This window comes from Papio anubis, chromosome 12, assembly GCF_008728515.1.
Source record: "Papio anubis isolate 15944 chromosome 12, Panubis1.0, whole genome shotgun sequence".
NCBI lineage: Eukaryota > Metazoa > Chordata > Mammalia > Primates > Cercopithecidae > Papio > Papio anubis.
In genome coordinates, this window is record NC_044987.1 from 10407328 (window position 1) to 10423148 (window position 15821).

The following is a 15821-nucleotide window of genomic DNA, read 5'->3' on the forward strand; positions in this document are numbered from 1 at the left end:
GAAAAGATACTTCTGCTTTTTTTTTTTTTTTTTTTTTGAGACGGAGTCTAACTCTGTCGCCCAGGCTGGAGCGCAGTGACTGGATCTCAGCTCACTGCAAGCTCCGCCTCCCGGGTTCACGCCATTCTCCTGCCTCAACCTCCCGAGTAGCTGGAATTACAAACGCCCGCCACCTCGCCCGGCTAGTTTTTTTTTTGTATTTTTTAGTAGAGACGGGGTTTCACCGTGTTAGCCAGGATGGTCTCGATTTCCTGACCTTGTGATCCGCCCGTCTCGACCTCCCAAAGTGCTGGGATTACAGGCTTGAGCCACCGCGCCCCGCCTACTTCTGCTCTTTTTATCCAGTGATCATACAATTTGTTATCCAAGTCCAGATGCTTCTGAGAGTGAAAGGGTATGCTCTTAATAATTATACAGAGATAAGAGTGGAAGTCAGGACCGTCCCAGGCGAACTGGGATTATTTTAGGCAGCTTAGTGAAACTTACAAATGCAGATGCTCCCATGTCTTTGAATTTTTCTTAAAATATTCATCTAGCAGATCATATGGAGAGCAACTTTGTCATCTGAAAAATGGCAGGATTAAACCCTCACATCCATCTCCCATTATACTTTAAGCCTGCATGCCTAGAGAGTAACTCTGTGTATGGAGGGGTGTGTGTGTGTGTGTGTGTGTGTGTGTGTGCTTTCTTGCATATGTGTTGTGATATTTTAATCTCTTCATATATAGTAAAGGCCTGTCTGTGGCCCTTATTAGAGCTGCAAGTAGGTGGTGTTTGTGGTGGAGGTGGTGTGATTTCTGTTCTGAGCAGCACATGGTCCAAGAAGCCTTTTGTCTGAGGTGCTCTCTGTAGATCTGATCTGACCTTTTTTGAGGGGTCCTACTCTCATAGCTCCCTGTGAAGATTTGGAGATGGTGACTAAGGTTGGGGTTATTCATCCTTAAATTCAAGCTTAGGCTCTGAGAGTTAATAAGAAAGGGAAAAATGAGTTCCCAAACTCAGCACTGAGTAACATGAAATCCCTGGAGTAGACGGAAAGTTTGAGTGGAACCCCCACTCCCAAGATGCTAGATAAGCACTGTTATCCAGGCTGTAAACAAAGTGCAATTCCTTCCCTATAGAGACAGATCTTGGAGAAATTCCCAGGGGAAACTGTGTCTAATCAGTTCCCTGAGATCGTCAAACAGCTTAAATTCCTCTGCGATATGACAGCTGGGGTTCTGGTCAAAATGAGAGTCCCTAGTTTTCTTTCCTGAAGTTGCTGAGACCATCTGGGAAAATCCACAAACAGAAACCGTGGTGTATTCCTTGAGCACCTTGAAGCCTGGGGTCTGTAAAAGCTCTGATTCTCAGCACCGAGGGAGTCAAAAGAGGTAATATGCAAGGTTGTGTGCTTTCTCCACAAGCAGCACCATTTTCTCTTTCTGGCTAATGGAAAAGGAGACGGCGTGAGGCCCAGCACTGAGTGGGGCCCAGGAAAAGGAAAGTGAAGGTCTGAATCCCGTCTTTCCTGATGGTCTCTTTGAAACCCGCAACTGAGGGCTCTGGGAAGCACGGATCCTGTCTCTGCTCTCAACACTGACCCTGAAGTGAGATGGAGTGGAGGATCTTTGAGGAGGCGGGGGTGTGGGGGGGATGTGCAGAGCCAGTACGGAAAACTCCTGGCTTTCTCTCCAAATGGAAATCCACTAGCTAGTTGGGAGATGGAGGCAGAGAATGGGAGGGCATCCTGGGGACCTTGAGAGCTCTGGTCTCTCAGCACCTGAGGCAGCGGCCCAGGTTGTACTCTTAGTTCTCAGGGTGTCTTTCTGAGAGTCCCCGGGCAGCCAATTCAGGTGTGTTGTCTCCCTCCTCATTTCTCAAGCAGAGACAGAATTCTTGGTAAGAGACGCTAGCTTGAATTCATGATCGGCCCAGCAGAGCTGAAATCCTCTCACAGACACGTCCATACCTCAGGGTGGGCAGGTGTGTAGATGAGAGAGGACGGAAGAGAGGGCATCTGCACACTGGCTGGTCTGCTAGAGCCTTCCTCCCTTAGCCATGCTTATGCCTGTCATGACTCTGTGTTTTGCCCTCTGTTTCCCCAGACAACTCGCCAGGAGAGAATGACTCTGAGAAACAGCTCCTCAGTGACTGAGTTTATCCTTGTGGGATTATCGGAACAGCCGGAGCTCCAGCTCCCTCTTTTCCTTCTGTTCTTAGGGATCTATGTGCTCACTGTGGTGGGCAACCTGGGCTTGATCACCCTAATTGGGATAAATCCGAGCCTTCACACCCCCATGTACTTTTTCCTCTTCAATTTGTCCTTTATAGATCTCTGTTATTCCTGTGTGTTTACCCCCAAAATGCTGAATGACTTTGTGTCAGAAAGTATCATCTCTTATGTGGGATGCATGACTCAGCTATTTTTCTTCTGTTTCTTCGTCAATTCTGAGTGCTATGTGTTGGTATCAATGGCCTATGATCGCTATATGGCCATCTGCAACCCCCTGCTGTACATGGTCTCCATGTCCCCAAGGGTCTGCTTTCTGCTGATGTTTGGTTCATATGTGGTAGGGTTTGCTGGGGCCATGGCCCACACTGGAAGCATGCTGAGATTGAGCTTCTGTGATTCCAACGTCATTGCCCATTATCTGTGTGAAGTTCTCCCCCTCTTGCAGCTCTCCTGCACCAGCACACATATCAATGAGCTGGTATTTTTCATTGTTGTTGGAGTAATCATCATGCTATCCAGCTTAAGCATCGTCATCTCTTACGCTTTGATACTCTCCAACATCCTCCGTATTCCTTCTGCAGAGGGCAGATCCAAAGCCTTTAGCACATGTAGCTCCCATATAATTGCTGTTGCTCTGTTTTTTGGGTCAGGGGCATTCACCTACTTCACAGCATCTTTTCCCAGCTCTGTGAACCATGGCAGATTTGCCTCAGTCTTTTATACCAATGTGGTTCCCATGCTTAACCCTTTGATCTACAGTTTGAGGAATAAGGATGTTAAACTTGCCCTGGGCAAAACCCTGAAGAGAGTGCCCTTCTAATGGGTCTCTCTGTATCACTGGCAACTGGTTCTTGGTAAGCATGATACTCAAGTGTCTTTCAATCTATAGGTGGAATTTTAATCTTTCTCTTCAAAGAGAGTCTTCTCTCCACTTTTAAAAATTGAAAATCTCTTTTCTATACTCTCCTTGAGGATTATACTATTTTGCAACACTTAAATTGGCTGATTGCATGCGAGTTAGCACCTAAGAAATGCCTTTTGTTTACTGAACTCTGTATTAGGCCCAAGAGATGAGTAAGATGAGGCTCCGTGCCTTCCATTCTTTTCTTGGTAGGCTAAATGAGTTTTTCTGAGCAAGAGTGTTTCTGGCTGGAACAAGGGGCAGGTGATGGTATAAAGGTTGAGGAACATTTTCTCTTTAGTTACATGAGCAGACTTATTAAAGATCAAAGGTAGATACCTTGTTGCCAATGCTAATATAATCTTCCAGCCCTTCAGGAGGTTGGTTGGTCAGGAAGATCATAAACCCTCCTTTTCATATACATGTATGTACATAAGAGAAGCCCTCATGCAAGAATTTTCTGTGCTCTGCTGTGTAAGGGTAAATCAAATCCAAATCTTTTATTTCAAAGTTTTAAAACTTCTGGGCCTTGGAATGGTAATCAGGGGTAAGTGATCCTGTGTAATTGACCCAATTTCTTTGGCTCTGGAGACTCAGGTTGAAGAAAAAACAAAGAAGAACTCCACAGATTTGCATGATCTGTAAAATGTGGCCTCTGTCTTGCTCTGGAGATACTGAGCACACTATTGGATTTTAGGAAGATTGCTTATTCTTTTAAGTGGATTTAGATTTTACAGTTCTGACAACGTGTGTGTGTGTGTGTGTGTATTACAATTAATCAATACAGAATCAGAAAGAAAGAGAAGTCATATTACACTTCCCACTCTCAGGCAGTCTGGAAGGGATCTGGATTTTGAGTGCAGAAGACCACTCTGAATTACTCTGCTAAAGGTTCTGCTGTTCTACAATGAAGAGCTTGGTCCTCCAGCTTGTGGCCAGGAGACATTCTGAGGGAGAGCTGAGAGCAGGGCGGAGAAGCACTCGCAGCACAGGGCTGACCGACAGGAGACGTGAGACAAACTCTATCTTCTCCAAGTCTGTTAGAGGAAGAAGATCTTTGGAGGAAAAAAATTTTGATACCTGGGTTATGCCTTGATTATGATAATTATGACAATTAACAGTTACTCAGCTTGCACTATGTGTTTGTGCGCTGTTTGAGATATCTTAAATATATTAATTCATTTATTGGAATTGATTTAATACCTTACTCAACCACTGCTGGTCAGTCCTCTGGGCCTTGCTGAATCCCACCCTCCAGTGGACTGTCTGTGTCTAGGTCCATGGGGGTCTTGGGATATTAGAAAAGAATCAAGAATAAGGAAGGATAAAAGTAAATCTACTTTGATATGGAAAAAGAAAAAAACCCAATTACCATTGGTATAAATAAGTGGGAACAAGAACTAAGTCAGGGCATAGGATATGAATGGAAAGGAACAATTATGTAATCAATGCATTAAAGTCCAAGAATAACTTTCCTTGCATTCACTTCATATTGGCACTGGGGTGAGTAGCCGTGAAGGTATGTTTGACTTAATCAGACACTGGCTTGGATCTTTTGGAAAGAAGTTCCTTTGTGACTGAGGATCTGACATGATAAAAACTCAGAGTGACTTTCTTGGCTCTTGTAACAGTCAAATAAGAGCATCTATTGCTCCCACAGAAAATACAACATTAAATAAGTTCAGAAGGTCTGCACTTCTGTCTCAAACCAAAGATGGATCATCTTGCATATTGTTTTGGGTTGACATTAAGGAATTGTTTGTTCTCACAGTGTTAAACAAATAGAAACAGGGTTGAGGGCTGTTGCATTCCAGTAACAGAGACGTAATTTGAAACTGAGTGTCAGATCTGTCCTAAAGTGAGTCCTTCTGTCACAAGACCACAACTCTGTCATCTCCTCACATCATGACGTTTTAATTTCTAGCAAGACTACTTTTTTCTCTTTAGGAAGCATTCTTAAGGTTGAGATTCTTTTAGGTTCAGTTCTTGGTGTCCTTCTCTTCTGGGCTCTTCCTGAGGCATCTCTCTGACTCAGGTGACTTCAACAACCATGCATTTGATGGTGACTTTCAAATCTATAACTCTGACCCTTAGCTACAGTCAGAATCTGTAATCAGTTGTAAATTGGAAACATGCAAGTATTGCTAACATTGATGTTCAAACAGAATTATGTAACGATTAAGTGATGACATAGTTTTGGAGTATCAGGAGGAGTAAACTGTTGTCTCTCACATTTCTAACCATGTGGGAGAAGACAGGTAAGTGACCCTCCAAGTAGGAAGAGCGAGAGTACAAGGAGAACTTCCAGTGGATCTTTGGAAGGAAAAGGAGGTCGTTTCCCTGCACTCATGAGGCAGATGAGAGGATGTCCGTGGCTGACTCAGCATTAACTCTCAGCTTAGATGCATAGCACCCTTTCTCCCTTCACACTTCCACAGCAGAAATGTATCATTTACAAACTACTTCAGCTGCTGGTAACAAAAGTCCGATTGCAGTGACTGAAACATGTAAGTGTTTATTGTCCTCCAACATAAACGGCATCCAGAGGTGGGCAGTCCAGGACTGATTTGACAGTGCTGAGCCATCAAGCACTCAGTCTCTATCTTTTTTCTCTTCTGTCTAGCTAGAGATTTCATTCTCAATAATGCATCATGAATTCCAGATGGCCACCAGAGCTCTTAAGTTTTGTCCATATTTCAAGCAGCAGGAAGACACAGGGGTGAGCATAAGCAAATGCATACTTCACCTATTTAATGTATGACTGCTACTGAAAAGTTATTAGCACCCTGCCTGCAAAGGAGGCTGAGAAACTTAGCATTTCACTTGATAACATTATCATCCTTAAAAAGTAGAATTTTGTTGCTAAGGAAGAAGGTGCTAACATGGCTATTGTGTAGACAACTAGCAGTATCCACCAAAGGATAGAATACCACTTGCCAGGAGGGAACAATTCAGAAGTGAATACACTCTCTCTGTATTTTTGCTTTCTTACTTGGTCCACTCCATGAGAGAAGGTTAGATTAATTGGACAGGTAAGATTGAAAGAGACTGACAAGTTGATCATTGATGGAAATGTGCCCAGCGTCTTCATCACCAAACCATTGGTACTAACGTAAGGCAAGCTCATGGTGAGGACAATCCAGATCTGAGCTATTTCAATCCCAACCTCTACTCCTGTCTCCTACTGGGTTAAGTTAGAGTCCGGGTTCTGAGAGGGAGGTGTGAGTCCTGACATCTTTGCCTCTTCAGCATGGCTATGAATAAAGATGCAATGGTATTTTCATCCTCTTTTGGCTCCACTCATTCTCACTAATCAGACCCACAGGAAAGCGGGAGTGAGTGATTAATATTGCCAAATCTCCCACATTAGAGCTGTCTCTGCACTTTTAGCAGAAGGACTTCTGGTAATTGAAGCTCTCATTTTCTTATGATTTGAAATGACCCCTCTTGCTCTGGTAGTGGGTTATTGGAAACCATGCGAAGAATAGACTGTCTGAGAGGACACGAAGTGCAACTCAAATAGGGCTCTACTCGTTAATTTTAGGTGTTAACTTGACTGAATAAAGGAACACCTAGGGAACGGCTGGGTGTGTGAGCGTGAGGGTGTTTCCAGAGGAGGTTGGCATGTGAGTTAGTGGACTGAGTGGGGGAAACCTGCCCTCAATGTGAGTGGGCATTATCTACTCTGCTGGGGGCCCAGATAGAACAGAAAATGCAGAGAAAAGGGTTTCCTCTCTTTCTTGGAGCTGGGAAACTGTTCTCCAGTCCTTGGACATCAGAACTCCAGGCTCTTTGGCTTTGGGACTCCAAGACTAACACCAGTGGTCCCTGGATTCTCAGGTATTTGGGTTTGGACTGAGAGTTACCCCGTTGGCTCCCGTGGTTCTGAGGTTTTCACACGTGGACTGATCCACACTGCTGGCATCTCAGAATCTCCCGTTTGCAGACAGCTTGTCATAGAAATTTTCAGCCTCCATAATCATTTGAGTCATTTTTCCTAATAAATCCCCTCCTATCTATCTATCTGTCTACCTAATCCACATTTATATCTCTGAGCTATCATATCCAGTTGATTTTTTCTCTCTGGAGAACCATGAATAAAATGCAAGGGCCATGGACAGAGGGCTCATTGTGAGCTAATAAGGAAATTTGACAGGAAAATTTAGGCTAGGGGACTCACAATTTCACAGAATAGCATGTGGAAGATATGAACAGAGAAAATCGTATTCCAGTTGATGGCAAATAGGGTTTGGTACTATCTGTGATTTCAGGTATCTACTGGAGTCTTAGAATATATTCCCTGAGAATAAGGGGGGACTGTGTATTAAATGACACCCATGTGAGGCAATGTATTTGTTAACTAGCTAGATTTAGCCATTCTACATTGTAAATGTACTTCAAAACATCACGCTGTATGTGATAAATACACACAATTTTATCTATTTTTAAAAGGTAAATGTTCTAACTTGTTCGTTAAAAGAACACGAGTCAGGTTGGATCAAAGAGCAGAATACAACTCCATGTGGCATACAAGAAACCCATCTACAATCAGGTGATTCAGAAAGATTGAAAATTAAATGGTGGTTAAATAAATAACAGGTAAATATAAACAAACAAGCAAACAAACACGCTGAATTTCAGTCAGAATGGAAATTCAGTCAAAAAATGTTAAATGCAAAAGCTTTATAATGTTATAGGATACTATTTACAATAAATATGTAATAGTTATGACTTTCTATGCACCAAAAAGTAAAACATCAGGAGCTACAAGAGAAATAAACATTATTGGAAGGGAACTTTAAATTACAGCTTTTAGTCTGTGATAAAGCAGGTTTATAGAAAAAGATAAAAGATGTGGAAAATGTCAAAAAGACAATAGAGAGATAAATCTAATTACATACACAAATTAGTTTTTTCTATATAAACATCCAATTTTTTATGTGTATGTGTGTGTGTATGTGTAGTTCTGTGTCCTAGATATTAAAAACATACCTTTTAATCAAAGGGTCAAAAAACAGTCACATAAAGAATGAATATTAGGTCACAAAAGCAAACCTCAATAAATTTGATATATTAAAAATAGTCCCACCAATGTTCTTTGATCATCATGCAATAAAACTAAAGCGTAATTATATAATTAGAAAGCAAAAATACTTTATTACTTTGATATTTAACATTTTCTTTTAAGCTACTTGTAAGTCAAAGAAAAAATATAAAATTGCAGAATGCCTAGAAAAAAGCTATGAAGATGTAACCTTTTATAATTTATGAGACAGTATACAGCTTAAACAGAAAAATAATTTTAAATGCTATATTAAACAAGCAATAAATATAAATAAATTAAACCATTAACTTAATGGGTCAGAAAAAGACATAGTAAAATTAAAAGAAAACAGAGTAGGAATTAATAAAGTTAAAATCAGAAAATATTGAATTTGAAAACAAAAACAGTAGAGATAATAAATACATTCAAGAGCTTGTTCTTTCAACATTAGTAATATATATCAGCTGCTATCTATCCTAATTCAGAGAAAAAGAAGAAAGAAAAAATAAGAAATTACAAAGAGAGAAAACCATAGAAATAGAGGATATTAAAATAAGGACATTTTTGAGCATTAGTCAAGTGAAATAAAAGGCCTGAATGAAATGGACTATTTTTTGGAAAAATATAAATTAAAAAAAATGAATTATCGATCAGATAGAAAATCCAAAGAGTCAGTTCCATAGGAGCAATGGAAAAAGTTGTCAGAGTTATATCACAAAAATTACTTGTCCCAAATGGTTTCGCAGGAGAAGTCTACCACAGAAGAGATAATTCCAATAGTATTTAAACTGGTTCAGAGCTTAGAGCAGAAGAAAAACTCCCTCCAAAGTCATTTTTACAAAGTGAACACAAAATTTGAAGATTGCATACACAAAAAGGAAACCACAGACAAATATTACTTTGGAATATCGACACAAAATACTAAATAAAATATTAGCAAACATTCAGCAGCAGAAAAAAGAATTATCATATCCAAGTGGGATTTATTCCATAGATGCATGGACGATTCAACATTAGGAAATCTACTAATATATTTTAAAACACAGCTGAGGATAAAAATCAAGTGATCATTTCCATACATGCTAAAAAGATATTTATTCAAATTTATCACCCATTATTGATTAAATTTGCTTTATAAAATAGGACTTGGCCAGGCGCAGTGGCTCACGCCTGTAGTCCCAGCACTTTGGGAGGCCGAGGCGGGTGGATCGCGAGGTCAGGTGATAGAGACCATCTGGCTAACACGGTGAAATTCCGTCTCTACTAAAAATACAAAAAAAATTTAGCTGGACGTGGTGGCTGGTGCCTGTAGTCCCAGCTACTCGGGAGGCTGAGGCAGGAGAATGGCGTGAACCCGGGAGGCGGAGCTTGCAGTGAGCTGAGATCGCGCCACTGCACTCCAGCCTGGGCGACAGAGCCAGACTCCATCTCAGAAAAAAAAAAGGACTTGATAGAACTACTTTGAAGTTTGTACCTTTTTTTTTTTTTTCCTTTTCTAACCTAGAGCTAAAAACTTTGTTGGCTCTTTTTCCTTTTATTTCTAAGAATCTCTGACATTCATCAAAGTACTCTTGGTCTTTGAGAAAAATTCACAGAATTTTATTTTTTATATTATATTACTAATATAATCATGGCATACTAGGTGTAGCATAACATTGTTACTGCCTTGTTCATGTGTATTTATAGCTTCTCTTATCTTCTAGCTATTTCCAAATTTTGAATAAATATTCTGGGCTCCATAATTGATAGAGTGAAAAACACAGCATACTATCTTTAGCTAAGGACCAAAGGGCTGTCTACAGAATGAATTTTCTTTGTTTTCTCAACTGCAGACAGTTTCCTAGCACAAACGATCTTCTAATCCTGAAACGGTGTGGAGCAGATTGAATACCTTTCCATGTAGCTCCCACCACTTGTCGTGCTTCTTAGAAGGCAGAAATAACGTGCATTCTGTTGGCTATCATCTTTTACAGAGGAGTAAATTGATATTCAGAATTAAGGAATCTGCTGAAGGTCCCCCAGAAGGTGGCAGATTCCATTTTTAAATCTTTCTTTATCTGGCTCCAACTGCTGTGCTTTTTTTTGCACCAAGACACATTGCATTCCAGAAAGGAGTGGAAAGAAATAGTATGAAACAGAGAAATAGAAAAGTAGAGAATGGCAATCTGGAGAAATAACTGGCAATCAACATGAAAGAGTGATCACAGAAACGGTGTTCCAAATCCCTATATGTGAGAAATAATCTGTGTGGATTTAGACGCCAAAGTGGACACATGCAGGTATCCTTAAAGAGTTTGTCCCCACGGCTAGAAGAATAAGGTTTGCTACAAAGAAACATTTAATCATGGTTTGTTTTCAACAGTAGCTCTCACAGTGAAGCCAACCTCATTCTGGGAATGTGTCACTCTTTAGAAACATTGTGTACAGTTAAAATAAAAGACATTATCATGTTACTTTATATATTGAAATAAGTACAAACAATTTAGTAATACAACTTAGTAATACAAATTGTTCTGGTGAGAATAGGCAAAAGATAGATACTATATTCTTAACATCATTTATTCCAACGAGTTGAAAGTAAGGCTATTATTTCTTTGGTATATATACTCTTAGAGATTTGTAAAGTTTATATTTTTATCAAATGATTTTAAGATGATTATAAACACTGTTTTATAGGAATACATTTAGACCATAGACTATACAGCTATTGTATAATCATGAATTCACCTAATTGTTCACTCATTCAGCAAACATTTATTGTGCTCCTAATATGTTCTACGTCTTGGAATAGAACAGTAAGCAAAACAACAAAAATACTTAGAGCTAGCATTACAGTGATCTATTATATTGGAATTTTTTGCTTATATTTGTGTATATGACTTATGCTGTACTTGTCATGTCTTAGCCATTCTTCTCCTTTGTACAATAGAGAAAGTGCTTAACAAGTTTTGCAAATTAAATAGGCTCGACCGGTTTAAATTTTGCTCCAAAGGTCAGATTTTTAAAAAAGTTTATGTTTTAACAAGGAGTTTACATTTTCATGTAAGGAGTTATGTAAAATCCATGGCTATACATGTTAGGGGCCAGAGAAAGATGTGAAAAACGAAATCTCAAACAAAATTTTCTTTTTTTTTTTTTTTTTTGGTTTATGCAATGTTACTGAATCACCAGCACAACCTAGTGGCTGCTTAAGTGAATTGCCTGGTTCGGTGTCAATTTTTTTTTCCTCTGGTTATGTTTTCATTATTGTACTGGCCAGGCATTTTAAAAAAGTATATTTTAAAAAACACATTACAATTTTATAAGCATTATAAAATTAAAACACATAACTTTTTGTAAGATAAATATAGGCGTTTTCAACATACTGTATGCACTGCTCTTCTAATACCAATGTGATTAGAAAATGTGTCTCTCCATAATAATTAATTTCCACCAAGAAGACTGTTGTGCACTTTTAAATGATGATCTTTATCTCCTACAGGAATATAAGGATTTTGTGAATTAAAAACAATTGCTGTTTTACTTATTTGCAACATTTTGAAGGGTTTAGTGGGTTTTAAAAGTCATTGATGAGTTAATAGAGTCTAGGAAAGTTATCTTTGTCCGATCTATGATATTTATAATCTGAGGATTGGAAAAGACACTTCCTTCAAGTGATCATGACTAGAAATATCCAGGCAAAAGCTAAATGATCATCTGAACAGAGATGTTTTAAAATATATTTCACCAGGCACAGGCGTATTTGCACTAGTGTTTGCAGGAGTGTTTAACCTCTAATCTCAAGATATTAAAACCACAGATAATTCATTAAAATAGATAATTTTCATCTCCCTGCGCTCCCACTAACTAATGCAGGAATCCAACTCCTCTGACGTCCCTTTAAGAATTTCTGAGAGTCTCCAAAAACATCTGATTGTGCTCAGGAACCAGTTGCCTCACCAGCAGTGCCTTAGTCTTCCAGGCATCCATTGACTGACCTTCTCCTGCAGCCTCCTCCTTCCCCCAAAGTCAGAGGAGGTAGACTGCTCTGGAGGGGGAAGGGGGAGAAAGGGACTCAGTGCTCATTCCCTGGCATTTCTGTCAGCTCAGCCTGCTGCCCTCTCTCTCCTGGGCTCAAGAACAGTACGTGGAATACAGACACATTCCCCAAGGCTCTGTTACCAGCTCCTGACACAGAATTCCACCTTTTTGGCCCCTCATTTCCCACTTCCTATGCTTATCTGTCACTTCTTGGATGGTGGGCAATTTTATTCCTATCCCCTAGCATTGTCATAGTCATCTTTATTTTGGAGTGTACTTTTTCTACTTGTTAAAAAAATTAATCATTTATCCATGCAAACAAACATTGTTGAAGTGAGCACCAACAAGGTACTAGGCCTTACATTTGGCACTGGGGATTTAGCACTGAACAGTGCAGACATCTTCCTAGTTCTCAACAGAGCATCTGTGTTTATTCTGACAAGTAACAGAAAGCAACTGTAGGAGTTGATGGAAAGAATATTGGGGATGCAAAGTAATTTGGAGTGGGTTGTAAAACCATACTTGCAGAATTGTAAGAACCAAGACATCCCCAGAGGCCAAGGCCAGGACATATTTCAACAAGAACAGTCTGGCCAAAATGCCACACCCCTGCTACATGCATCTGACACTCTCCTTGGATCTTGCAGAAGCCATGCAAATGGTTCTCAATGGTTCCATTTGTGTGTATCATTGTAGATGAATTTCTCAGGTGGGAGCATGCACGTAGGTCCTGCTGACCTAGGTCAAGGTTCCTGTTTTCTGGCTGCCAGGTGGTATGAGGAGGGGCCTTGTCTCCTACATGGTTTCTGCAGTGGGCGTTGAGTCCCTCCAACATGACACTGAATGGAGGATTTCCCCCAAAAGAAACAAGTTCATACATTTGACTCACATTTTTAACTCTGGCTATAACTTATGGCTTATTTACATAATATCAACTGTAACATTTGGGGGTGTTGTTCTTGCTGTCTTTCATTGCATGTGATTAAATCATATCAAGGATTCAGGTCATTTCTCCCAAACTGATATTTCATTTATTTTCATATTTTTAAGGTGTTTTTTATTTCTGGTCGAAGCATTGAGTATTGGTGGAACTGAATACTAAGATGGTTGGCAAAGTAGAAATCTAATCTCCAGAGGCTCAGCTCCAGTATCATAAAGAAAAGTATATTCCTTCACAAATCTGACAAAAACAAGAAATGGGGAAAGGATTCCCTATTTAATAAATGGTGCTGGGAAAATTGGCTAGCCATAAGTAGAAAGCTGAAACTGGATCTCTTCCTTACTCATACGAAAATTAATTCAAGATGGATTAGAGACTTAAATGTTAGACCTAAAACCATAAAAAGCCTAGAAGAAAACCTAGGTAATACCATTCAGGACATAGGCATGGGCAAGGACTTCATGTCTAAAACACCAAAAGCAAAAGCAACAAAAGCCAAAATTGACAAATGGAATCTAATTAAACTAAAGAGCTTCTGCACAGCAAAAGAAACTACCATCAGAGTGAACAGGCAACCTACAGAATGGGAGAAAATTTTTGCAATCAACTCATCTGACAAAGGGCTAATATCCAGAACCTATAAAGAACTCAATCAAATTTACCAGAAAAAAACAAACAACCACATCAAAAAGTGGGCAAAGGATATGAATAGACACTTCTCAAAAGAAGACATTCATACCGCCACCAGACACATGAAAAAATGCTCATCGTCGCTCACCATCAGAGAAATGCAAATCAAAACCATAATGAGATGCCAGTTAGAATGGCAATCATTAAAAAATCAGGAAACAACAGGTGCTGGAGAGGATGTGGATAAATAGGAACACTTTTACACTGTTGGTGGGACTGTAAACTAGTTCAACCATTGTGGAAAACAGTGTGGTGATTCCTCAAGGATCTAGAACTAGAAATACCATTTGATCCAGCCATCCCATTACTGGGGTTATACCCAAATGATTATAAGTCATGCTGCTATAAAGACACATGCACACGTATGTTTATTGTGGCACTATTCACAATAGCAAAGACTTGGAATCAACCCAAATGTCCATCAGTGACAGACTGGATTAAGAAAATGTGGCGCATATACACCATGGAATACTATGCAACCATTAAAAAGGATGAGTTTGTGTCCTTTGTAGGGACATGGATGCAGCTGGAAACCATCATTCTCAGCAAACTATCACAAGAACAGAAAACCAAATACCACATGTTCTCACTCATAGGTGGGAACTGAACAATGAGATCACTTGGACACAGGAAGGGGAACATCACACACTGGGTCCTATTGTGGGGAGGGCGTGGGGGAGGGATAGCATTAGGAGATATACCTAATGTAAATGACGAGTTAATGGGTGCAGCACACCAACATGGCACATGTATACATATGTAACAAACCTGCACGTTGTGCACATGTACCTTAGAACTTAAAGTAAAATTAAAAAAAAAAAAGAAAAGAAAAGTATATTCCTAGAGTCAAACCATAAAGGAAAAGTAAAAGAATAGGTGTATGGATTTGGACAGAGAGGAAACCGTATACATATGATTTATGTATCGGTTTACTCATTACATTAAAAAATAATAACAGAGGACTGAGATTAACCTACTCATTCATTAAAGCAGGACAGATCAAATACATTTTCAGATATCTGTACAAAAAGTGCTATCTAGGTGTATAAAAAATGAAGACTACCTTTATGTATGAAATAATCTCCAAAAGGTGTTGTGAAGTGGAAAAATCTCTCTTACACCACTGTTCCAGTCTAGCCTGGTTGGTCCGTATGGTGACTGCACAGATATCTGGGACTCCTCTTTACTAATCTTCTGAATCTACTCTTCCTGGGTCCTAAGTCTTACTCATTCTTCAGTTGTTTCTCAAGAAGTGATAGATAGGAAATAAAAAGCAAGTTGACAAACAGTGCGTACAGTATACTACTGTTTGTGTAAAATTTGTGGGATAATGCATGTGAATTTCATGATACAGTTATGCACTGCACAATGACGTTTTGGTTGATGACAGATTGCACATATGATGGTAGTCCCATAAGATTATAACGGAGCTGAAAAACTCCTACCCCCTAGCAACGTCATAGTCATCAAAAGGTAAAGACATAGCACAACGCATTGCCCACATATTTGTAGTGATACTGGTGTAAACAAACCTACTGTGCTGCCAGTCATAGCAAAGGATAGCACATACTATGTACAGTACATAATACTTACTAATGAATGACTGCTACTGGTTAATGTATTAATCTTACTATACTCTACTCTTTTATCATTATTTTTGAGTGTACTTTTTCTTTTCTTTTCTTTCTTTCTTTTTTTTTTTTTTTTTTTTTTTTTGAGGCAGAGTCTTACTCTGTCGCCCAGGCTAGAGTGCAGTGGCGCAGTCTCAGCTCACTGCCAGCTCCACCTCCCGGGTGCACGCCATTCTCCTGCCTCAGCCTCCCGAGTAGATGGGACTACAGGCACCCACCACCACGCCCGGCTAATTTTGTGTGTGTGTGTGTGTGTGTGTTTTTAGTAGAGACGGGGTTTCACTGTGTTAGCCAGGATGGTCTCGATCTCTTGACCTCGTGATCCGCCTGCCTCGGCTTCCCAAAGTGCTGGGATTACAGTAATCTAAGGTTAATTTATT

The 15821-nt window shown here is 39.7% G+C and overlaps 1 protein-coding gene across 1 annotated transcript; it reads left to right on the plus strand.

Moving 5' to 3' along the window:
• Positions 1-254: 254 nt before the first annotated feature.
• On the plus strand, positions 255-8394 carry LOC101003115 (olfactory receptor 8B4). Its single transcript, XM_021926685.2, has one exon. It carries the CDS (start codon positions 1974-1976, stop codon positions 3033-3035), a length of 1062 nt encoding a protein of 353 aa, XP_021782377.2. The 5' UTR covers positions 255-1973; the 3' UTR covers positions 3036-8394.
• Positions 8395-15821: the final 7427 nt, after the last annotated feature.